This window comes from Ambystoma mexicanum, chromosome 12, assembly GCF_040938575.1.
Source record: "Ambystoma mexicanum isolate Mex_15411 chromosome 12, UKY_AmexF1_1, whole genome shotgun sequence".
NCBI classification, from domain to species: Eukaryota; Metazoa; Chordata; class Amphibia; order Caudata; family Ambystomatidae; genus Ambystoma; species Ambystoma mexicanum.
In genome coordinates this window covers 605,464-631,849 of record NC_090936.1, presented here as the reverse complement: position 1 = coordinate 631,849, position 26,386 = coordinate 605,464, and the positions used below count along the sequence as shown (strand labels likewise).

The window sequence follows — 26,386 nt, the reverse complement described above, 5'->3', positions numbered from 1 at the left end:
AGCCAAGGAGCACTCCCTCAGCTGGAAAAAGCAGCTGAGGGAGTGCTCAGTGTTTCACTGGGCTGGCTCTTCGGCTCCTCCATAATGGGTGAGGTGGCCAGTGGGTGGACGCCCTCTCACCCATTATGGATGAGCCAGAAGGCTTGGACTGGCCTATAGGGCAATAGGGCGATGACCGTACCGAAAATGCAAAATGCTAGTTTAGGCCAGAAAAAATGGGCCACTTTTTTGGCCAATGTGGGCCAGTTTGAGGAGTTACTTCACTATGCAGCTAGTAGTTTTGACCATTGTTGCTGAATAAATATTCTTTAAATATCACCATTTGTTTACATTTTGAACAAAAAACAACCCCTTGGGTACTGTTCAAACAGTCTGTGACTAAACACTGAATATCCATTTGCAACTGCTGGCCATTTTTTCATTGGTGCCTAAGACAGTTTTATGGGCCAGTCTGACCATGTGAGCTGGCCCTTCCCATTTCATCCAATCTGAAAAAAAGAAAATATATATATATATTTTTTTTTTACATTTCATGCTGGGCTCTGGCTCCCCCCCCTGGGATGCGGCCGTGCCCCCATGGGGGGGCACGCCCCACAGTTTGAAGACCTCTGATCTAAGATGTCGATCACCGATCCCCACCGGATTTGTCTCTGGTGTCTCGGTTCCAGTCACCGAACCGACGACTGCGGGTCCTGCCAATCTATGACCGAAAAAGCTTTTCGTGAGAGGAGAGGTAAACTGTCGGTGGGGAGGGAGGCCTCAAAAAAGGTTTTGTCAAAAAGACACAAGAAAGCGACTGATTCTAAGGAATCGGATCGCCATAGGCACTCGAAGAGATCTCAATCTAGGAGTAGATCGAGACACTCTTCGTCATCGAAAAAAATGAAGAGGAGACATAGATCTCCCTCATCATCTTCTTCAGAGTCGACCGAAGAAATTCGTTGTCCGACTAAATCGGATTCTCCCAGTAAATGGGAAGAATTCCGCAAAAAGATGATGGAGGTTTTCGAGAATGCGGCCCGACCCCCTCGAAAGACCCTCGAAAAGGCCATACCCCTAAAGTCGCTCCATTGGACAACAAAGCGAAGTCCAAGGCTACCATGGCCAAATCCGGTAGCATTGAGGAATCCAAAAAACCTCGAGTCGACGTAAAACCGTCAAAGACACTTCGAGAGTCGAGCACCTCTCCAGTGCCATGCAAGAAACACAAGTCGTCGAAGACTTCGACAACTTCGTCGACGCCCTCGACGTCGATAATTTCGAAGCCAAATGCGTCATCGACGCCATTATCGAAGTCATCTTCGAAGACTTCGAAGACACCCTCAAACTTCGAGGGATTTGCCATTTCCTTCGAAGCAGATGGAAGAGGAAGAAAGGAGATTCACTCCTTTGCCCAGGTCAGACTTTTTCAAATCTATGTCGGCAATCTATGAAGAGTCTGCTTATCCAACTATCCCTCCAGATAGAGAGGATTAAAAAAATGGATGCCTGGGCACGTAAAGTTTTCACGTCAGGCAGTATGGCACTTAAGTCGGCAAATGTCACCTGTACCCTAGCCAGGTTTACCCATACCCTGTGAGACTGTATTTCGGCGGCGGCTGATCATATTCCGGAAGGCGAGGAAAGGGAAGGCTTCCTGAATATAGTCAAAGACGGGAAGGAGGCAATGGCGGAATGTCTCCAGTCTGGACTGGATACTGCTGATAGTATCAGCAGATCCATGGCTGCAAGCGTTGTTCTACGCAGATTTGCGTGGTTGAGGAAGTCGGGATTTGCACCAGACGTGCAAGCTAGACTCCTCAACATGCCCTTTGATGGCTCGAGGCTCTTTGGCAGAAAGGCTGATGAAAGCCTAGAAAAACTTCAGACCTCGAAAGCGGCAGCTAAATCACTTAGCGCCTCTTTGCGCCAGCCTCTAAAACCCTATTCCGGCTCATCTTCCTGGAGGGGTCGTTCTTTTCGATACTACTCCTCTTTTGGTAGAGGAAGAGGACAGGCTTCTCAAAGGGGCAAAAGAAACTTCCCTCGTGGAGCACGAGGAAGAGGTGCAAAATCAGCCTCAGCAGCGGCATCTGTACCCTCAGCCACTCCTGCAGCCGCCTCCAAATCCCTCTGAGACCTTGTTACACAAAACACCAGTGGGAGGCAGGATCTCTCAACATCTGAAGGAATGGCGGGGCATTACCTCAGATGCTTGGGCACTGGAAACAGTAGCCCAAGGTTACTGTCTCGCCTTTCTAAAAAGGCCTCAATCATCCACCGGGAGCCAACTCTGCCAAAATTCTGGATCCGCTCCTGTTGCAGGAAATTTTAACCCTGCTAGAGAAAGGTGCCATAGTACTGGTACCTGTAGCGGAGTGGAACAGGGGTTGGTACTCCCCATATTTTCTCATCCCAAAAAAGGACGGAGGGCTGAGACCCATCTTGGACTTGAGAAACTTGAACAAGTTCCTCAGGAAGGACAAGTTCAAGATGGTGACTCTTTCTCAGATCCTTCAGGCTCTCCAACTCCAAGATTGGTTGGTATCATTGGACCTTCAGGATGCTTACTTTCATGTGCCAATCCATCCAAAGCACAGAAAGTACCTGAGGTTCGCGATTGGCAATTCTCATTATCAGTTTCAAGTTCTGCCATTGGGGTTGACCTCCGCCCCAAGGGTTTTCACCAAACTGTTGGCGGTTGTGGCAGCAAGTCTCAGGAGAGGCGGTATTCACATATATCCCTACCTGGACGACTGGTTGATCAGAGCAAGTTCTCCAGAACAAGCTCAGGAACATCTTTCGATCACCTGCCACTTCCTCCACAAACTGGGCTTCTCCCTCAATTTCAAGAAGTCCCACATGATACCCTCCCAGAAACAACAGTTTATCGGAGCAGTCTTGGACACTTCATCGGGAAATGCCTCGCCTCCCGAAGTGAGTGCTCTCCACATCCAGCCGATGGTAACGAAGTTTCAGAATGCCCAACATCTACCGGCCTTCGATTTTCTCAGGTTGCTCGGCCTCATGGCATCCTGCATTTTCCTAGTACCAGAGGCCAGGTTGAGAATGAGATCCCTTCAATGGGCACTCACAACTCAGTGGTCCCAGTTCTCAGGGAATATGTCGGATCTTCTGCAAGTCCCGAGCGCAGTTGCTCAGGATCTTCTATGGTGGGCTTGCAACAACAACATTCTCAAGGGAGAGTCTTTTTGGCAACCATGGCCGGAGATAACGGTAGTGACGGACGCCTCACTCACGGGGTGGGGAGCACACACCAACGATCTGACAATCAGCGGTCGTTGGTCTCCATCGGAGTCCAAACTACACATCAGCCTATTGGAGCTGAGGGCAATCAGACTAGCTCTGAAGGCCTTTCTGCCCTCTGTACAGGGAAAGAATGTCCTGATAATGACGGACAATACAGTGGCCATGTACTATCTCAACAAGAGAGGAGGTGTAGGGTCACTGTGCAGAGAAGCAATCCAGCTCTGGTTCTGGGCAATACGAGAAGGAATCTCTGTCGGCAATTCATCTAGCCGGAGAGAACAACACGGCGGCAGATGGTCTGAGCAGGCAGAGCACGGTCTCTCACGAGTGGGAGCTGGCTCAGGAAGTCCTTCTGGAGCTCTTAGCCCTTTGGGGAACCCCTCAAGTGGATCTGTTTGCCACCGCGATCAACCGGAAGTGCGATCAGTACTGCTCAAGGGAATTTCCTCAAAGAGGAGCTCTGGGAGACGCATTCGTAGTGGAGCGGAAGTTTCCGCTGCTGTACGCGTTTCCCCCTGTCCCTGTGATTCCTCAAGTATCAGGAGGTTGAGAAAGTTCAGGAAAACCATGATCCTAATTGCCCCGGATTGGGCCAGGAGAACGTGGCACCCGGACCTTCTAGACATGTCCATCTGCCCTCCAATACGTCTTCCGCAAAGAGAGGATCTTCTCTCGCAAGAGGAAGGTCGGGTTCTCCATCCAGAGGTCAAGACACTCAACCTTCACGCATGGTTTCTGAGAGGTTGAGATACAAGGATTGGGATCTTCCGGATGACGTAATGGAAATCTTGCTTTCGGCCAGAAGACCAGCAACAAAGTCTTTGTACCGATGTCGCTGGAACAGGTTTAGTAACTGGTGCAAAGACAAGGATGTGGACCCTTTTCAGTGTGGCACCCCAATGGTACTCTCTTTTCTACTACATCTAGCTAATCTGGGGCTCCAGATAGAAACAATCAAAGGATACCTTGCTGCGCTGTCCATTTTCAAGCGCTCCTCGGAAGAGGTTTCATATTTCAAAATACCATTAATAATTCAATTCTTAAAGGGGCTTACTAATGTATACCCTCCAGTACCTTTTCATGTACCAACTTGGGACTTAAATTTAGTATTAAAATTCTTGACTTGCATACCTTTTGAGCCTCTGCACTCATGTCCATTGAGGCTTTTGACTCTAAAAACTGTCCTCCTTGTGGCCCTATCAGCCCGCAGGGTTAGCAAACTTCAGGCTCTCTCATGCAAACCACCATATACTATTTTTTATAAAGATAAGGTAGTCCTTAAATTTAAACCTTCGTTCTTGCCAAAAGTAGTCTCGGACTTCCATTTGTCACAAAAAATAGTACTACCAACCTTTTATCCTCCTCCTCATCTGGGCAAAGAAGAGGAGAGATTACACAGATTAGATCCCAAGAGGGCTCTTAGTTTTTACATCTCAAGGATGGCTAAATTGAGACAAGATGACCAACTGTTTGTGGGTTATACTGGTCATAAATTAGGCTTATCTGTAACAAAACAGACCATTTCCCGCTGGATCATATTAGCCATAGTTGAATGCTACAGATTAGCGGGAAAAGAACCACCAGATGGGCTTCGTGCCCATTCTACACGGGGAATGGCTACTGCTGCTTTAAAGAGGGGAGTCCCAGCAGCAGATATTTGTGCAGCTGCAACCTGGAAAACAATGCATACTTTTGTTAAACATTGTTTGGACACTGCCTCCTCTAACAAGGGTTTATTTGCAAAGGCAGTTCTGCATTCTGTCCACGAAAACTGAAATTAGTACTCCCACCTCCAAAAATTGATACTGCTATGGGAGCCTATCACAAGATGAGGAATACGTGGGAGAACACAATCCATTCGAAGAACAAGTTACTTACCAACTGTAACGTTCTTTCGACTGGATGTTCCTCCCACGTATTCCTCATCGACCCTCCCATCCTACCCCACAGTACAGTTTACGTTTTCTTACACTTTCCTCTCACGAAGAATGTATTGGTCATGGGACACACCTGGGTGTTCCTCCTATATATATTTCATCGAAAAAACAGAACTGAAGCAACGGGCGCGGCTCGAGCTATTTATACCATCGGTGACGTCGACAGAGTACAGAGTACGTCGAGGGACAATCGACGCCACAACCTCGAGCACAGCGCCCTCTGCCGAGAATTCTTTTTTCCGAAGCAGCGAAGCTGGAGATAACGATTTATCACAAGATGAGGAATACGTGGGAGGAACATCCAGTTGAAAGAACGTTACAGTTGGTAAGTAACTTGTTCTTCTAGAAGGTTCCAAGGCACATCAGATGCATCCACCTTAAAATCTGCCCGATAAACTAATGTAGGGACCACTTTTTGTTGATACAAAATTAACACTAGACATAGAGTGAATTGACAATACTTATTATGCAGGGTCAGACCTTGCGTGCCCAGCGCTTCTGTTCAACCTTAATATACAAGCATTGGGAAGATCCCTTGATTTAGCATTCATATTGAAGCCTAGATATTCGTATGCATCTACTCTATTAACTGGTAGGTTGTGCAGATACCACTTGAAATAGGAGGTCTTCCTCGTTCTCGCAGAGCTCGGTGTCAGCATGTTAAATTTTCCCACATTTATGGCCATTTTTATTTTTAGAGGTGTAATGATTAAGTGTGTTCAACTGTCTTTACAACCCTATGAGTGTTTGGTCCAAAAGGACCAGATCATCTGCATAAAGAAGTCACTGGACAGGAAGCCCATTTATCTGAGGCAGAAAAGCCTGCGATTCCTCTAAGCTGTCTTTTATGTCTGACACAAACAAGTTAAACCTCTGAATGTCAATATTTCCGTAGAAAGTTTTCCCTGAGGATGGCTGAATTTCAGCAAAGAGTGCTGAAATGTTCTATTGAGGCCTCTTCCGACAGTTAGTTTATTTGCAGCGCCACCTTTGTGGTCTCTCCCCTCTTTATTACCCGCTAAACCTCAGACGGATGTTTTGAGGCTAACACGGCCAACATAACTTCTGCATTTTTCTGAGCCATTATAGCTTTGTGGCCGTGAAGCCAGTACTTAAATTTAAGCTTCAATTTCTTAGTTTGCTTCACACATATAGGGCCTCATTACAACTCAAGCGGTAAGGGGTTTACGGCGCCGTAAACAGCGCCGACCCTTACCGCCTGAGTACGAGGTCCCTTCGCGCCATGGCGGATTTAACACCTGCTTTTAGCAGGTGTTAAAATCCATGGCGCTAAGGGACCATGGAGTTAATTACGCCACCGTAATTTACGGTGGCGTAATTAACGCCTTTCCCACTCCCATTATGCCCTATGGGGCAAAAATGGGAATGGGGAAGGGTAAATGGGGATTGGGGATTTACCGCCCCGCCAAACTCGGAATGGGGCGGTAAATCCGCCAACCACCATGGCGTAAACGTAGTTTACGCCATGGTGGTAAAGTCACGGCCCAGGCGGTAACTTACCGCCTGGGTCGTAATGAGGCCCATAGAAATATCAAACCTGGCTATCCTAATGTCAACTCTTAGGGCTCTCTTTTGTTTCTTGAACCAGCAGGTCATAAACATGCTTATGTTAATACAGAGGCTTGTAAGTGTCCTCTTTCTTGTGAGCAAAAGCACACAGTGCCGTCGCATATAAATCGGCTGTTGGGTTGCTATTTACCTTCTGATTGTCAAGCATATCTAATAAATACTGATTCAATCTTTCCACTGCATCAAAACTCCAGATGAGTCGATTCCTTACATTATTCACTTCTAGAGGGTGATCATAACTACCTTTTTAAATTGGTTGATCACAGGCATAGACCATCTAGAGCGTAATATTCCGTGATCACTACGGGTTGAATGTATTACCTCCAGTTCCATTAGTAACATAAAAATATTGCCTGTTACAAATATATAATCTAAAATGTATTCTTGGGATTCTCTTCTTCAGGTTGGCCTAGCCGGGGTATCTCCATTTACAGACCCATTCAACAAATATAGCCCTCACGATTGCATTAGTAAATTCCCGGCCATTCCCTGCTTCATGGCAGCTGCCCATCCGCCCTTTGTGAGGGGAAATGAGCGTCCAAAAAGGACAGGTGATGTTCAAGACCCAGCACAATATTATTACGGACATGGAATCAACCCCAGAAAGCTGTGTCCAAGACTTCTGCTACAGCGTCAGGAAAGGCCTTGACAGAAATTCCATCCGAGTTCCAATATGCATTTATTGGAATCCGGGCCCCTGCCCCTTGGAACCCAAATCATCCCACACAATCTTAAAGGCCTGCAAAAGTGGTTTTGGGGAAAGCCACTCCCTAAGAGCTAAAACTCTATCATTATGGGTAGCCGTCAAGAGACCTGAAGCCGGACACCCTTGACCTTTTAAAGCCAGAGTCATTAAAATGGAATACCGTCTAATACTGGGATATGAGTGAGCCATGTTTCTTGCAGGCAGAAGACGTTAAAAGATGTTATTATGTTACCCCGGTTGCAAAGATGGACAAAACCCCTTGTGTTCCATGACCCAAAGATATCTCTCTGTAGTTCCTTCTGGTCTAGGTATATAGACTTTTCCCCTCCCATTAAGGCCCCTGCTAGCCAAGGCAGGGTTCTGACCTTCTCCTTAGGCCCAGGGGCTTTAACGGATTTCATGACTCTTCTTATTCTCACAGTTCCAAATGAGAATGTCACTTTCAAAGGGGAGAAGGTGGCAACTCTTCTATCAACCCTCAGTTCCGCAGTTCCTGCTTTCCTTAAAGCTGGGGCCTCATAATATGATATGGCATTTATAACACACCTATACACAAGTGTTTCAAGGCGCGACATCCTTGTTGACCTCTTCCTTTAGTAAACTGTTCATCATCAACCTTGAGCCAATATGTTAAAAGTCTCAATCCAGATCTCGATTGTTATAGAACTTGACTTGATCTATATTCCTTGACTGGATGGGGCGTCATTTTGGTACCAAGTCAAATAGGTTAAGCATGTTGAAATAATTCAAGGTGATGCTGTTCTTAGATATTAGTAAACGTTCCAGTAAAAGGTATCTCACAGAAGTATATTCTGGGCTGTGAAAATCATGTCTTAATAGATTTGTAGATCAGCTCCCCTGGACCTTTACTTATCAGAGTGTTCTAAACTGTAAAAGAAGCCAGTGGTAGTTGGGAGTTTCTCAGGGCTCAACTGATATTTCATATTTTGATTACCCATCTCAGAAGATTTCACCATAATTGATCTAGTAAACAATTGTGTTCTTTGTTGTTCAGGATTTGACAAGGGCTCCACTCTTAACTGCTCCTCCACAGTCTCAACAGAGTAAATTGATAAGACTAATAATTCACCTATTTTTTCAAACTCCCTTCTGTGATCTTCCTGCAATGCATAATTTCTCATACAAGGGGAGATCTGTGTTTGTGACACTGTTACCTCTTTCGCTCTTATTCCTAGTTAGCGTCTTGCACTATATATGGTAATAAGGGAGGAGGACGAGGATCTTGGTCCAGCACAGTGTCATGAATAGCGATCTCCAAACTCTCATGAACATTTAATTTCTCTAACAAGTTTAACAACCGCCTTGACAGATCCATAAGTGACTGCAATTGTGATTTTTGTTTTTCAATGCTCTGAATGCTCAAAATTGTCAAACCCTCTTCTTGAGCCACATAATTTCCCCACGGATTCCGAATAGCTAACTGTGGCCATGGTGGTTTACATGCCGTAATAAAGCCATCAATAAAAGAGACTTTTGTGGATAACAATGTTAGCATTGCTACATGATCACTTATTTTAGCATTTAGGGGTTCATTCAACTTAACAAAAGTATTTAGGGCAACATTTAAAGTTGGTATAGATGTACTCTTTATCTGCAAGTTTATCGCTGCTTCTTCAAGATTAGAATTTGGTTGAATTTGTTTCCGATGAGCACAAAGAGCTCTTTGGGGCGTCCGGATAAAGAACAGGACACGCCGAACAGGACACCTCAGGTATTGCCTGCGTTCCAACAAATGGCGTCGGTTTGCCCTGATTACAGGAATGATCATATACAGGTCTACTATTTCCTATATCACCAGGCCTTTCAGAGTTAAGAATCTTAGAGACTTGTTGGGATCGCATGGCGGTGTCAGGAGAATTTTAATCTGGTTCCTTTCCCCCCAAGTGCCTCAAGCAAAGTTACAATTGACTCCACTGCTTGGATCCATAAAAGGAGAGCAGCATCTGGAATCTCCTCTGGGCCCTGCAGTTGAAGCTATCTGACAGCATTTGGTATCTCTGTGGGAGGATTTTGTTTAGGAAAATAAGTCGTAATCTTAGGAGTAGAGGCTTGAAAAGAGGTAACTCTACCACAAATTGGAGATGCCAAGCGCAAATGTAAATCTGAAACAAAAAACGATCTTGAGCCATCGACAGGGGCGATAGGGTATATATAAGGTGAGCCAGTATTCACTTGCGCAACATTTTGTATAGAGTTTGCGTTATTTAATGGGAATGTGGCCAATTCCAACGGGCTCCCTGCGGTCGAGCCGTAATCAGTTGCTAAGGGGGCGCAATGCATATGCGTACAACATTTTGAAGGACCACACAAAGTGCCCCAGGTAAGCAAGCTCAGTGAGGGCATGTCTTACCCTCTCTTCAGCATTCACTGTCAGGCTTCCTGTTGGACTGACGGTAGACTGCCCCCTCACTTTCTGCTCTAACCTCCATTCATAATAATTAGTTCACAGTTGGCAGATAATGTCTAAGCCTATATAAAAGACGATACAGATGAGTGACAAAAGAGCTAATTGTCATTCTTCACGGCCAAAACGGCCAAACTGTGAGCACACTTAGAGCACTTAACTTAGCTTTTCCACTTCTGTAAGTGGAGCCGACGTTACCATGACATCATTGGCAGATTTGCTGTTTTACGTTGGTTTCGTATCATTGTGATTATTGTAGTTGCAGAATAACCCTCATTCACCAAACTCCAAAATCAAAGTATTGGGCGGTTTAACTAAGGGTATATCCAAGCACATACATACTCCCCAGGGTTTAATTCCTCCATAATCCTTACCACTTCAGGCTGCGAGACTGTGCATCTCCACTACACCTCGGTAGCCATCAAGAGTCCCTCCCAGGCAAGGGCGGAGGGGACAGGACGATATCCTGGGTTACGTGGTGCCCCTCAGAGGATTGATACCGCCTTCACTCTGGCACTGCGCCCACTCACTGCACGGAGCGCACCACACTTGTTTTTTCCTGGATCCATAACTTCTTAACTCGGCCTTCAAGTGTTAAGTCTCTTTTTTCCCAAGTTGCATCTAGCTGCCTCTGTTTTCTTGCTCTATATTTTTCTAAGTGGTCCTGACTAGTCTGTTTCTGTTTAAAAACAGTGAAACTAAAATTACAAGTAAGTAACTTTACCTGCGTTCAGCATTCTCAACGTGCAAGTGGAAATGCTCTAATACTTGTCAATTGGTGTATGAGAGAAAGCTCTGCAAAACTGTACATTTAGGTTTGGTGAATTTTGTCTTTTGAAATTATCATTGAAATTAAATGGCATATAATTGTTGCTGTATCTTTTGAAATTTTCAGACCTGGGACCCAGCACTAGCACTAACTGCCAAAGGATGGTCACAGCAATGCATTTTTGACCACAATCCTGACCTACAAAAACCAGGAAAGGCTCATCCCACATTTAATCCCGTTGGGGAAAATATTTGGCTTGGAGGTCCTAGTACAACGGTTTCACCTACTAAACCATGGTATGATGAGGTCAAAGATTACACTTACGCCACACACACATGTTCTGGTGTATGTGGGCACTACACACAGGTAATGTATTTTGCAGTGTTTTGTTGCCTCATGGAATATTTGATATTGAAAAATATTCCTTGAAAAATAGCTATTTTTTTAATCCAATAGTTATTCCATACTCCATTTTCCGATGTACTGAATTATTCAAATATGCTTTTGCAGGTCTTTGAAAATAATAGTAAGATGTTTGAATCCTAGGCACTGCATTAAGTTGAAGTATTTTTTATTTTATTTTCCTCAATATGCTTTGTGGGCTCATCATTCAACTTAAGCCCAAAGACAAAACAAGACCGAATGAATACGTTACACACTTTTCAGTAGCATAACAATGTAACCTGCTGTAACAAATCCATGGAATTTGTCCCTGTTCCCCAAGGGGTAGCCAACCCCTTTGAGACTAGGGAGGTGAGTCTGCTACGCAAGACCCACCCTAGGGGATCGGGAAAGTGGGAATATACTGTCGGTGACCTCCTGCTCTTACGGGACAAGGACTCCCCAGTGAACAAATCTTCAGTGCCACAAATGTCCCACAGGGTTATTGCATACATGGGGGCTGATGACAATGTTAAAGAAAAGGCATCTTGTTCTATGCTTGGTTTGGCTGCTGACCCCTCCCTGAGAACGGAAATCCAGGTCTCTCATTGCAGGGAGACACTTCTAAGGGACACAATCCTTACCTGGTATAGAGGAGGCAATGTGGAACAAGTTGACTGCTGGGAGCAGAGACAGTGGCAAACGGATGCCGGTGCTGTAGCACAAAGCCGATGCATCCTTGAGACAGGTCCACGATGCATATGTGGTGGGTGGAGAGCCTGCAGAATGCTACTGGCCCAAGAGTGCTGGACGCTCCAAGGTTTCTTTAGGGGAGTGAGACAGAGCCACGACCGAGGCAAAATATTTGTGTGCCCAAACCGCAGTGCCCCAAGGAAGCACCAGGTAACTGATGAATCGCAAAGTCAGGTTTCACCTTTGAAGGAGCAACCGCTTCCCCCCAAGGAAGGCCACTGTGAAGAAGCTGGTACAGCATCCTCGGCAAAGAGAAGGAGGAGGGCAGTTGAGCTCTGCAGGGCTCTGACAGGGAGCCAGAATGCTGAGAAAGCAAACCAAGTGCCAAAGAGGGCCAATGGGCCTACAAACCAACATGGACTAAGAAGAATACCCAAAAAGTTGGAAGTTGAAAGCCATAACCCGCAAAGGGTTTTAGAAACTAGAAAGCATGTGAAATACGCAAAAATGTGGGTGAAGTTGAAAGCCGTAACCAGCAAAATGTTTCGAGAAGCCAGAAAGCAAAACCAATTTCAAAAGTGATAAAAGACCTAACCCAGAAGAGGTTTACAGAAAATATAGATTAAGAGAAATACCTGAGAAGGGTTCAGAGAATCTTGACCTAAGGGAAGGGAAACCCTGCCGAAGAGCCACACCCCAGTCCTGGCGGCTAGAAATCCCAGCTACTCACAGGGGGTGGAAACCTACAACATCTCAAAACCTCAAGTCGCACGAAAGGTACTCATGGGGCTGCAATAACCGACTATTGGCTTTCATATGAGGCGCACTGGAGGGGTGATCGAGAAACAGCAGTTGAGCAACTGCAAGATCTACAAATCCAAGATACTCTTTGTTTGCTTAAACTGTGTGAAAAGACAAGCACTAAACCAGGAGTGTGCCTGTTGTATTTTTGGTGGAATCCAAAAGGTTTGGTATTTACTTGAACTGCATGAGAAACCTTGGGATGTCAAGAGGACTATTTACAGAGACATTGTTGGGAGGGGTCATGCACCAGCCAGCATAAGTCAAGCAAAGGGGAGGGTGGGGGTGGTAAGAAAACCTCTCTAGGCTAATTTTCTGTGTTTTTGTTAGTGGCAGTTAGAAATATAGCATAGGTTTGGACTTGAAATAAAGTTGAGTTCTGTATGACATCATGACAAGTACCTTTTATTATTTTCTTGATGGGGAATCTTAAACGTAGCAATAAGGCTAGTTGAGGGTTATTTTACTTCAATAATGTCCACCTCTGTGTGTCCTTCCTCTGACCTACCACCTCAAGATCCAGACTGTTGCCGTGTAGTGGACCACATTTCTTTGTTCTACCGCTTTAAACATATTTTAGATTCTTTTAGTCTTCACCAGAATTAAAATAATTAGATACGTAAGGAAATGTTATTACATACGCTATGGTGCAAACGTATGAAGATGCAAACATCCACACATATGTTTAAGAAACCATTACATCGACAATAAATATTTGCATCAACAAACAAATGTGTGAACATCCCCTTTCATATTTATTTATTTACTGTGCATTTGTTAGGCGCTTATACAGTAAATCAATTCTGTTTCAAAGCGCCCACAGGGCAGCAGGGAGGGAACATGGGATTGAAAACAACAAGTACAGTGGAAGATAAAGACGAGCCTACTATACCTTGTGAGTATTCAGAACGTGCAAGTGCAGCGAGAAGAGGGGAAGTGGTGGGTGGGAGTAAGTGTTGGAATGTCGTGGGTGAGTAGCAGATGAAGTGCAGAGTAAGGTAAGTACTATGTGGCCTAGGACATTGGGTAGAAAGTGCAAGGTGCCGAGGCAAGTGCCGAGAGGTAGACAGATGCTGGGGCGATTGGGTATTGGAGGCCAGGTCCCCAATGAATACATAAGGGCCCTGGCCACCAATCAGAGGGACTGTGAGATTAGCAGAGGGACGAAGGGAAGGAGGAGGTGAAGAGGAAAGTCTTGAGGAGCTTCCAGAATTTGAGGAAGTCCTGCACAAGACGGAGAGGGAGTGGGGGCTGTTCCATAAGTGGGAGCCAGCTGAAGAAAGTGATGGGCCTCCTGCTCTCTGTTTAGCAAAACGCTTTTCACGCAGAAGTTGATGCAATAGGATCACATAGGTCTAGAGGGAGAGCATTCAGTTGTCAGGGTGTGCCCAGCCCCCCCCCCGGAATCACAAATACCTGTGTGTCTTGATCTTCTGTGATCCAGGTTACCCTCTGCTCCAGCGCTCTGCAGTCCTGATGTGGTATGGTCTGGAAGCCCACCCTCGACCCCGGGCCTGCAGATAGACTCAGCCAGAAGCTGAGTCCTCTCCCAGCGCAACAGGAAAGTCTACCCACGATATTAATGTGGTGCTAGAACAGTGTAAGCACTGGTGTGTGTGCCCCAGTAAGGTACAGAGTAAGTAGGTAGATAGAAGCTAGAAAAAAGAAACAACAAGCAGAGCCAGGCACAGAGAGAGGAGCCAGGAGATGGTAACAGGCAGGCTGGCAACTGGAAGGGCATGCTGCAGGTAACAGGAGAAAAGGGAACGGAGCATCAGTATTCCACAAGCAGGCAAAGTTGCGACGCATGGTTTGCAGCGTCTACTTTCCTTATATTGCTTTCGCTTCACAGCGAAGCTTGGCACCTTCCCCTTGGCTGCCATGGCAACTGCAACAAGCAGCGCATGTGCAGACACCTGCTACTGGTCACCCGCGCATGTGCGAAGTGCGCAAGATGGCAGCGCCCATGGAAAGAAGCCGGGGAGGAGACGCGGGTCGCCATAGACCTGGAGGGAGATGGTCCTATATGCGCCATGGAACTCCATGTAAGGTGAGTACAGTGCTGTACATTAGTAAGAGAAAGTTGCAGATGGCGTGGTCTCAGGCCCCAGACAGCCTTGTGGATGATGCAGAGGAATTTGAATTTAATCCATGCTGCAACCGGGAGCTAGTGAAGAGTTTTTGGGGCAGGAGAGATGCAGTCCCAATGATAGGTCTCGCTGCCCTATTCTGGATTAGCTGGAGGGGTCGTAAAGTGGAAGAAGGTAGATTTAGGGAAACGCTATTGCAGTAGTCAAGCTTAGAGAGAACCAGCGCTCGGGTCACATTGAGCTTCTGGGGGAAAGTGAGAAAAAGGAGAATTCCTTTGCGGAGGAAGAGTTGAAAGTGGAACTTCTTGGCAATGTCCTGATTGTGAGGGAGGAAGGAGAGAGAGGAGTTGAAGATGACTCCAAGGTTTCTGGGTTCAGAAGGAGGAGCAGGGTGGAGCCCATAGAGGATGGCCAGTATGAGGGGGAAAAAGAGGGAGCAGGGGTCCCAATAGGAATGATCTCAGTCTTGCTGGCATTGAGGCAAAGATCATTGGAACTGCACCAGGACTGGATGACAGATAGGAGTGATGGATGGTGCAAGAGGGTCAGCAGGGAGTATGAAAAAGAGTTGTCATCTGCGTAGCACTGGAAGTTGGCAGAGAAGGAGAAAATGAGGAGTGCTTGCTGAGCAAGGTAATTGTTGAAGAGCCAGGGGTAGAGGTTTGAGCCATGGGGGACACCACAGGTGGAGAAGGAAGTAGGTGAGGGAAGGTGCCCAAAATGACTTGGGACGAACGGTCAGTTAGGAGGTATTCTTTTGAACGTTTGTTTAAACTGATAAAAAAATGTCAAGTTGCAAACTACTAGCCAGGCATAAAAGTCATCTGTCCCTGCCGTTTCCCATATGCACACAGCATTTCTTACATGCTGTCAGGAAGCTTCATTGTTACCCAACATCAGGTACCTGGGCAAGGTTGGCATTTGCCTCAGCGCCTAAGGGAGAGACTTTGGGGGTTATTACGAGTTTGGAGGAAGCCATGGTGCTATTAGCACCATGGCTGCCTCCAAACCCGGGTCCGGTCTGACTGAATGGGGACTTACTGGGTCATTCCGACCTTGGAGGACCCGGTAAGTCCCCATTCAGTAAACCATTTCCCATTCCCATTTGAACCCCCATAGGGCTCAATGGGGAAGGCGCTAATAACGGGCCCGCACATTGCAGGCCCTTTATTAGCTCCAAGGTCCCTTAACGGGACCCGCAGAGAACAGCTGGTCAGACCAGCCGTTCCTGCTGGGACCCGCTAAGGGACCTCAGAATAGGGCGGTAAGGGTTTAACGGCACCGGCATCCTTCCTGATGCCCGTAAACCCTTACCGCCCAACTCCTACTGTATTGTTTGGACTCACTTCTTTGTTTTTCAACCTCCTCATCAAACTCTGGAACTTATCCGGATATTTCTTGTAACTTCTCAGGAGACACTCTGCCTGGACCTTTTTCGCCCTAAGTTTGTGCCAGTGGGTAAACTCAAGTATTGTGCTTTGTTTTTTGCAGCACTTGGGGGAGCCTAGCGACATTCATCCCCGTTTTTTCATCTCACCAAGTGACACCATGTGTCTTCTTTCCTTGAAGCTCCCCTTGCATTATGGCAGGTCTGATTCTTGGCAGACTCTACCCTCCACAAGAGTCAATGCTCAGTCACCAATGGCTAGTGCAAATGCTGAACCCTGGTCAAAATATGTAAAACGTCAACATATTTATATATGCTTAGCATAATTACCTTCTGAGAACACTGCTGGTAATTGATCATCTCTTTCCTTCACTGACCAGCCTGCATGCAGGGCCCTCAACAATGTCTATAAGACAAGGTAATCAAGCGCAGCAAGTTGAGCCAAAGCTGCTGAGAATTGTTTGCTCTGCAGGTTAAAATCCTATCTAGGCAAACTCTACCTTTCATCTTTCATCTTTCCAAAGTTGATAAATGTGAACCAACTTTGCTTGGGTAATAATTGTTTATACAAATGTTCAATGTAGTGCTTTGGTGAAAACACTATATGAATGTCTATTATAAGGCTGCTTTTTTAACTGGTGTACAAATCTGTGGATGTCGTCCCTTTTTCAATAGGGGGAGCCCCTTTTCCTGAGAACTCAGTCCCTTTTAACAGTACTGGGACGAGGAAGACTAGGAATGATGAACACTTTCCCAGTAATGTGACGAGGAAGGATCACAATGACTCACAAGGGAGTCCTAAGGTCAGTACTGCGACGAGGCAGAAGTGTGGTGGCAGGAGGATTACCTATAGGAACCATGTTGAGCAGTCTATTGTCTTCCCAAGTCCAGAGCCAGTATAAAAGGGAAGACAGATTCACGAAGTATGAGAGAAGCCCTCCCTGGATGAGCAAGGAGCAGGAATGCTGTGCTGAAGCAGAAGAAGCTGTGGACCAGAGGCTTTGTCAGGAGGGGGAACCTTTGCATGCTGGCGAAGTGCTGAGGACTAAGGGTAACCCAGGAGAATCCCTTGTTCAAAGGACCTGACGGAGAGCCTAACTCTCCTTGGGGGAACCAGGGGACCACATGCTGTGGATCTCCCGCAGCATACTGGAGAAGGGGGGAAGACTGCAGAAGCCCAAAACCGAAGCAAAAAGACTGCAAGACCGACCAGACTTCTTGGAGAGAGCCCAAAGGTACAGGGGTGAATGGGATGGATGATAGGAACAGAAGGAAGCAGTGCAATACCCGGGTCCAACTAAAAAGGGGAAGAAGAGAAACTTGGGGAAGCAAAGCAATCTTCCCGAGCCCACAAGAAAGAAACCAAGGAAGACGGGTCAGAGACATTTCCCCCCTATGAAGATTGCCAGCATCAGGCATTTTCACAGTATTTGGCAGGCTAGTGAACCAGGTCTGCAACACTATCATGAAAGAACCTTACAGGTATGCCACTCAAACCCAAGAGACTTAAAAGCAAGGTGAAACAAGGTGAGTGAAGAAGAGACTAGGGAAGGGAAGTATCTTCCCTGGTGTTGTGAAGAAGAGACCAGGGAAGTGTGAGAAACCAAAGGATCCCCAGGGATCTCTCTCTCAGGTGGCCAGGGCATGGCCATCGCCTTTGGATCTAGACTCGCTCTGGGGGTGGACCAGTGCGGGAAGATCACCTGGGTAAGGGGTCTTCGGGGAATGGTGGTGAGGTGACTGATGGTGAGACGCGGTATTCCCCCTTTTCCTGTACACCTAACACATCCTATTTTTTAGGGTTCTCTGGTGTCACTACCCCCCCCCCCCACCCACTTACTACACAAATACTGGGCAGAGGAAGAGGGTGACTGAGACTGAAGAGGCTAACCCTTAAATATCATATTGGACATATCCTGCTAATCGGGTCAGGCAAAGTCAGGCACTTGACTTTAGTGCATACATCTGATACCAATTAGCTCTCCTCACACGGATAAAAGGCGGAACATAGAGACACACTTTGAGCAAGGTGGAACTTCCAGAGTGAAGGTGAACCTACTGGAGCAGAGCGACGGAGCGAGGGACGAGAGGAATGGGTCAAGGACCCCAGGAGTTCCCTGCAAAAGGTCATTGCCTCCAACAGGTCATGAAAGATACATGGAGAAGGCCGTACCCCAGACAAGAAGGCTGCATTATGTTTCAAGGACGCCAGCGATCCTACCAGGTGAATGGCAGAGTTGGGGAGGCGAGGCCAAGCCTGTGCTACCAACCTTGACTCGTGAATTGGAAAAACTGTAAAGACAAGAAAGAAACACACATAGCTGGTGAGTTGGAAAGCGACATGAAAGACTGGTGTGTTCTGAGGAAAGATTGAAGTTGCAACGTTATATTGCACAATTGAAGGCTGCACACGTGTGGATGAGACGCGAAGAAAAGCAGACCGGTGAATGAAGTTTGAAGTAAGGATAGCTGTGAAACCAGCGATACTGAGTAACGGAGTGGTCCGGCGAAAGGAAGTAGCCCACTCGAAAGTCTCAGTAAAAGGTGAAATGTTTGTAGCGATTAAGTGAATGAACTGAAAAGTAGAAGTGGTCCTGCAGAGGTCTGTAGAAAAAGCCACGCACATTTGAAAGTCTTCGACATCAGGGAACGGTCTGAGCCCGACTGAGGGAGACCGAAAGTGTAATAAGTTATGGGAAGGGAACCCCTAAAGGATGTGAATCAAGCTTGGGGAAGGGTGCCCCTGCAAGTGTTTTTGAACTTTTTGCTTTGTAAGGTCTGAGCTCGACTGAAGGAGATTGTTGTGATCTTTTGCTTTGAAAGGTGTAAGCCCAACAGAGGGGGACCAGTGTGAACATGTTGTTGAACTGTGTTTTGAAAGCTGGAAAGAGAGACTTTAACTCGGAAGACCAGGCATGCTTCAGTACACGTTTTGAACTGCCTTTGTAGTAAGAACCTGAGCCAGAGTGTGTCATCCTACCTAAGTGGACTGCCTTACTCCGGGCTGTCTAACTTGGGGAGGAGAGCTGACTCGGCCATATTTATTCTTTATATTTGAACACTGATTTACCTTTGCATACATATTCTCCTTTACACACTTTTTGTACAAGAGACAGGGTAGGCATTAGGTTTTGTTAGTATAGACCATTTTGCTTTGACAGACTCAACTAGGACTGTTTTATTATTTGATGGGCGAGAATACTCCCATCCTAATTATAGGGCAAAGTAGGAGTTTTTCCAAACCCAGAAACTAATTGTACCTTTTATGTCAGTATCATACTTGTGATACCATTCCTCCCCCACAGAAGGGAAGCATCCTACGTGGTGTTGTGCAGAAGACGCCAGGGGAAGGGGAGCATCCTCCCTGGTTTTGTGAGAAGTGCATGGAAGAAAGCCAGGGAAAGGGAGACATTTGCCCTAGTATTTATAACCACAATGAGAAACTTGAGTGAGACCGAGAGAAGGAAGCCATTTACTTGGCGTCAACATTTTGATTTAGAACGTTACTTTCTTTTGTGCCAGAGAACTTTACTACTTTGGAACTTTGTTTGTTCTGCACTGTTTGGAATTTTGTTTCAGTTCATATTCAAACTTTGTTTTTCTCCAAATTGGAACTCTGCTTGGAACTGTAATTCAATCTTCTGGGTCAAGAATACACAAATAATTTCTAGTTTAGTTAATAAGGTAAGGAACGGAAATAGGTTTTGGATACAGGACAGTGGTCTATTTACTTTTTACAGACATCCTGACAAAGTCCTTAGTATTTAGTCTGAGGCAGGGAACCCCATCTTAGTGATAGGGCTAAGTAGGTTTTCCCTTATATTCTTTTGAATAAACATTTATGCCAACACACTTACCACTCCTGTCTCTGTCTCCTACCTCTGCACCATGACACTGGCTAAAAGACAAACTGTGCACAGCCTATGAAACATTTGACCAGTCTTAGACCCGTAGGTGATGCTAAGCCTCTGAGGTTTTGCTTATAAGTTTCATGTTTTTCTTCTAAAATGTCTGCTGTTAGATATAGGATTGGCCATGGTGATCCTTCTCCACCCAGTTTGTCAGCAAGCACCCCTCAGCCTTTTGTTGCATAGGTGGTGGCTTCTTCGCCCATGCTGTTTTTCCCCATTGAAGGCTCTTGTGCCTGCCAGTTCTTCTTTGTTCTACAAAATGCTTCATCCAGCCGGCAGTGCCCTCGCAAGTGCCTGCAAGGAGCATTGTGTTGTCTACTGCTACAGCCATGGACTTTTTTGTCTATTGCTATGCTTCCAAGTTTCTCACCATAACCCCACATTGTGTCGCCGCCCCCTGACGTGGCCTACTTGCTATTATAGACATAGGTACGCACCCCTGCGAGCGTCTCCGGAAGTGCCCTCGCAAGTTCCTGCAAGGAGCGTTGTGTTGTGTACTGTTACAGCCACAGCCTTTGTTGACTGTTGTCATGCGTCCGAGTTTCTCACCATAACGGTGCGCTACGTTCCAGGACCTTTGATTCTTCACTTCTGTTTGGACTTGTTTGGACTTTGTTTGGACTTTGGTAAAAAAAATGAATCATTTTTTTATTCTTGCTTTATTCTTTAATAGAGCTGCTTTGTCGACACCCCCTCACGTGGCCCACTTGCTTTTAAAGACACGGGTACGCGCCCCTGCGCGCGCGCCCCCGGAAGTACCCTTGCAAGTGCCCTTGCAAGTGCCTGCAAGGAGCCTGTTTGCCTGTTCGCCGTCTTCGTTGGCGAGGGGGCCACAGGCTTTCCTAAAAGCACTTATGTTCTCATAGGTTTTAAGTAAGTGTTATTGTCTTCCTTTTTGCCTGCTAGAGTGGGTACAGTGAGGATGAGTGCTAAGTTTACATATAACCGCACGGGCCGAAAACAAGGAAGGAAACCATGGCAGGGGCGCGGACTGTATGATGACATACTGTCTGCACCCCTGGTTTTTACTCCGGTCAAAGGAACCATGAGAATGGTTCAGGCAATGCGATTACCCCCCTCACCACCGACACCAACGGACCTGGCTATGCTAGCCATGACGGAAGGTGAGTCCTCGATTCTATTGATTGAGTCAGGTGTCCCTGATATTAGCTCTCAGATGCAGGAGAAACGCCTTCCTTGTCTACCATAACAGGGAAGTGATGTGGAAGCGGGGAAGGTGTTTTCTCCTCCTTACATCCCCCAAGTTCCTGATTCCAATGAAATCTCCCTACTGGCGCTGTCCCAATATCCTCTGAGTCAGGGGGGGAGAGTGGGGGATTTCATAAGCACATAAGGAGAGAAAAGCATTGGGGAAGCGTGAGGGGGGTGGGCCACAAGAAACTATACATGAGCAAATATTCTCAGAACTCCAGCTACATACATCATTATTGAGAAAACTGATAATGGCTGTTGACAAGGAAAGATTCAACTATGAGCTGCCCCAAAAACCCAAATATGAATCGAAGGGAATGGATACTGGGATCATAACTGGACCAGGGGCTTTCCCTCCCATTATTCCAGTGAATACCCACAGCTCACTACACCACAGGGAAAGGAGGGAAAGTATAAATTAAAGGACAGTATAGCCCCTAAAATACCTCGGGAGGTAAATAGTGTTGAACCTGACCACTCCTCTTCCCCTAAAACTAAGGAAGTAACAGCAAAAAAGAAAAATAATAGACGTATGCCCGGCAAAGGCCAAAATAAGGTCTCAAGGAAGACATGGGGAAACCTGATTAAAGATATTCTGGCTGTGATAGACATAACATCCAATCTGGATTCTTCCGGGGATGAGGCTGTCCTATGTAATTGGAATGGTGGCACTTTGGCAACTGACACAATTCCCGAAACTATGAAGAAAAAAGGTAAAACTAAAAATCAAAAGGGGAAAACCAAAGGGATAATGTTTGTGAAAAATAATAATCAAATAAAAGGAGGACTGCTTAAGTTCTTCCCTAAGAAATTACTAATTGATTTAACAGGTAATGCCACAAGATCCTCTTTAGGGCCCGGTGCGATTAGCAACAATGGCGCAGAGGATGCACTATGTAATGGGCCTGAAAAAGTAATAACAGACACAGCATCAGTAAAGGCAATGCCACTTAAGTCGGGTGCCATTACCATAGTCACTCCCATGAAGTGTGTTGATTTTAGAAGCCTGTCTCTTGTCTCCTGTGACCGGCTTTTAGTCCACGAGCCAAATCTGCTTTGTGGGCTCCTGGGTCACGAAATGACTTGAGGGCTGAACCCTCCCCAATGCTCAAGAATTAAAGCATTAAATGATACTGTGGTTCCAAATGTGATAATTAATGACCAGACGGCAAGCACAAAAAAACAGAGCTAAAAGAGGATGAAGATTTTCCCATGGAACACATTATAAGGAGAGTAATAAAAAAAGGTGATGGATGATTGTCCTGAGATGCAAAAATATTCCCAGGGCCGGGGGATTGTCCCACTTTCAGGCCCCATCGGATCAGAAATACCCAAAGTGGCAAGTCATGCCGACATACAGCTGCAGCAGCCATTAAATGATAGGGAGGGGGGGCCACAGTGATCAACCAGTCGGCAGAAATTCTGTTAATCTTTGCCCAGAAGACAATACAGGAAACAAACATCACCATGGTTGGAATCACCCTGAGGGTAACAACCCTCCCAAAAACTCAAAATCTGCAGTGGATTGGAGGCATGACTCCCCTAAATCGGTACATAAGAGTGACTTGAAGGGGGTACAATGGAGACAACCCTGTCATCTTGATTATCCAAGCATTTTGCTGTATTACTTGTTTGATTATGGGGTCCCGAGTCTTTAAACAGATGGTGAATACTAGCTTTGTTGAATGAAATTCCTGCTTTGAGAACTTTGTCCTCTGTGGACATTAAACAGGTGGATTTTATTCATCCGTTTCGGTATGATCATGTTCGGCTAGTATTAAATTCTAGATCTGTGTATAATGCATTTCTGCAGCAAGTAGACTCCTTTAATAAAATGGGATATGATGTGCTCTCCTTTTCACCTGGTTTCACAAAAACAAACACTAATAATATCGCTTATGATAGAAACGAGGGTATCCTATGTGCAAAATTAACGAAATACATGTTTGTTTGTTTACCTGAGCCTTGGATGACTTGCTCATGCAAATTGGATGGTTATGAATGCTATTGTGAACTGGCTACTCAGTGCGCCCTAGGGCGTCCAGCAGGTGGTCTTTTTGATTGCTGTGCAAATAGATAGGAAACATCAAAATTGTCAAATGTATTCTTGGCACTTCAGGTTGAAATGAAAAGTTCACCACGCTATGTTCATAAGATGCTAATAAATGTATATTGGTCTCCCAAATATAATCTGCAAGTAGCCTTAGAGCAAATGAATCATTTTATTTCTGATGAAATTACTAGGGGTATTGGTTTACAGGTTTTTGTGGTAGGTGACTTAAATGTAGACATTGAACAACCTACAAACGTATCCCCTATGAATTGGTATGGAAGAAATCTTGTAAACCATGCGCTGGAAGGAAGTAGGGAGGTACTTTCAAGCACTACTAATAGAGGGGCAAGCAAAGGGGTGCAGGGGAAACTGTTGTCTACTTTTTTTCAAAACTGGGGCTTGTCTTCAGCAAAAGAGATAGATGGCAGGAATCGCCACCTCTGTTATGAGGTGGGGATACCGCCGCGGATGGTCACTATGGAAATATTGGCGCCACGGGACGGTCCTCCATTCAGTCCATCCCAACATGGTGCTGCGAACAGTGTGCAGCAGTCTAGTCGTTGCAACAGGATCGGAGACCATGACTCCTCCCCTGATCCAGGAAGCAGCATATCAGTTACTGAAGACTTCTCTGAGACGCGTTGCTACCGCTTTCAGAAGTGGCGCTCCGTAAGTTTGTTCGTATACTTTACGATCTTCTTACTCTGCATTCTACTTTACTAACCCCTCTCTGTCTTGTGTGTGCCTTAGGAACGTGCCCCTGCATGATGCTTCATTTGTAAACAATTACAATACTCGAGCCCGCCGGCTACAAGCATTTTATTCACCCGGCGTTCCTTCCAATGAATCTAAGCTAGTTTCCCTGCCGTCTCCGGTCTCTCCTGCGCAGTATCTCTCTACTGTTAGGTGCAAGCCATCAAAGCATAAATAGAGTCCCGAACTGCAATCCTTTAGAAGTTAACCTTCTGATAGCGTTTTTCACAGCCATCTCATCTTCCTTGAATACGATCGGTCCTGCCTTCTCACCGCTCACCCAAGCCTCAGAGCCGTTTGAAAAGAGGTAATTCGTTTTCTTAGTCAGAATAGGATCCGGCATTACATCTCACTAATAATATTTTTTTTCCTGCAGTCACCAACCTGGGCTCCTCTTGACCTAATCCAATCCCAGGCCACGGAACTGCGCTTTTTGGAAATCTACCTCTGAGACCAGCACCTCTACGCACCCCAGCGGCGCAGGGTTTTCTCCCCTTTAGGGGTTTTCTCCCCTTTAGGGGTTTCCCTGAAATGTCCTTGCAGCACCTTTCCCCCAGTTCTGTAGAGGAAGTTTTAGGTGAACTCTAAATCCTTCTATCCTACTCCACGGACCAGGTTAGTGTTTCGTACTTAATTGCATGTTTTTTTTTTTCAAATTCTATTTTATTGATTTTTAACATCAGAAGTGAACCGAGGGGTAGATGCATAGTTGAGCATATATAGTTACTTCATAGGGTTAATGTATCCCGCCCGAGCAACATTTGAACAGCAAAATACAATGAAATACGCGTCCCCTTCTGACGGGTGAACAGTATAACTCCCATTCCCTCCCTCCCCGTAGAACTTCCAAGGTGCGGTGATTGTTGTAGTGCACTAAAGCGGGTGGTGTGACGTTAATCGATGGTCGTTGTTGTTGTCATGTGTTACAGGTTAGATTTGTGACAGGCACGGGTAATAGGCAGTGTGGTTTTCGGTGTTCAGTCTTTGGTAGGACCGGGTTGTCGGAGCTTTCAATGACTCGGTGAAGTGTCTGTGACCGGTCCTGTAATATAGTGGCTTGTGAAGTCTCTCCCGGTTTCCTCATGTCTCGCGGCCTTGCCATGAAGGGCCACCGTTATTTTCTCCATTGTGTATAAATTCATGGCAATTTTTAGCCAATCCTTTTCATTTGGCAGTCATGGGGATTTCCACTTGATAACTAGGCCTGCTCTTGCTGCCAGCAGCAGGGGGGACACTAGTCCTTTCACCCGCATCAGTTCGTCGTCCTCTTCTTCAAGGCCAAATAGCATCAGTAGGGGGGATGGTTCTCTTTCTATGCCGTCTAGTTGCTTAATCCATCCCAGGACCTCTTGCCAGTAAATGCGCACTTTGGGGCACTTCGACCACATGTGCCAATAGTCAGCGTCCATGCCACAGTGTCGCCAGCATCTTGGGCTGGAGTTTTGAAACATTTTAGACAGTCTGTGTGGATCGTACTGCCACCGGTGGAGTAGTTTTACAGCATGCAGTTTGTACTGGGTGGCAATTGATACTTTGGCCAGCGTTTCATAGATTCTGTCCCAGGCTTGCTGGTCGAATTCTCTGTCGAAATCTTTTTCCCATTTTCCTTTGAGGCGGAGGCTCAGAGATTGGTCTTTGGTGATTAGGGCCTTATACATGCGGGATATTAATCCTTTGGTAGTGGTGGTTGTGTCAAGGATTGTTTCGAAGGGTGCCAGCTCTCTGCGTGTGGTGGCCTTCCATTCTTCTCTCGATAACACCCCTTTCAATCGTAGGTACAGGAAGATTGGAATCAGGTGGATTTGGAGGGCTTCGTCTAGTTCCGAGATTGATATACATTTCTCTTTTCTCCACAGTTGACCAACTCTCTCCAATCCGGCATCGAACCAGGTTTGATACCTGGCATGTTCTTGAATTTTCTCACGGATCCCGGGAGACCAGAGGTGGCTCAAGGGGGAAGGCCATGCTGTGACTCCAGTCATCCCTTTTCCTTTCCTCAAGATGTTCCACATGGTACCCAATATCGGGTGGTCACGCAAGCGTCTCGTAAGCTTCGATCTAGGGACACATAGCCACTGTGCGAGGGTTACGTGGACCAGGGTATTGTTATCTAGCTGGACCCATTGAAGGTCCTTTCTATCCCGCAGGTGTGGGATCAGGATTCTAAGATGAGTTGCCTGATAGTATCGTTCTATATCTGGAAGGCCAACTCCTCCCAGTTCCTTCGGAAGCATCAGGATATCATACGGTATTCGGGGTTTCTTTCCGCCCCACAAGAATTCTAATATGACCTTCTTGACCTGTCTAAAAAAGTGTTCTGGGATTGCGATGGGCAGGACCTGGAATGGGTATAGGAAGCGTGGGAGGCTCACCATCTTGATCGCATTTAGGAGTCCCATCCAGGAAATTGTGAGTGGCTTCCATTTTGA

At 46.1% G+C, this 26,386-nt stretch overlaps 1 protein-coding gene across 1 annotated transcript in view; it reads left to right on the top strand.

The window, feature by feature from the left end:
- Positions 1-26,386, top strand: part of LOC138512912 (GLIPR1-like protein 1) — a 310,893-nt gene that overhangs the window by 48,895 nt on the left and 235,612 nt on the right. Inside the window, exon 2 of the mRNA XM_069627681.1 lies at positions 10,803-11,042. Coding sequence (XP_069483782.1) covers positions 10,803-11,042 — 240 coding nt within the window. The remainder of the gene's footprint in view (positions 1-10,802; positions 11,043-26,386) is intronic.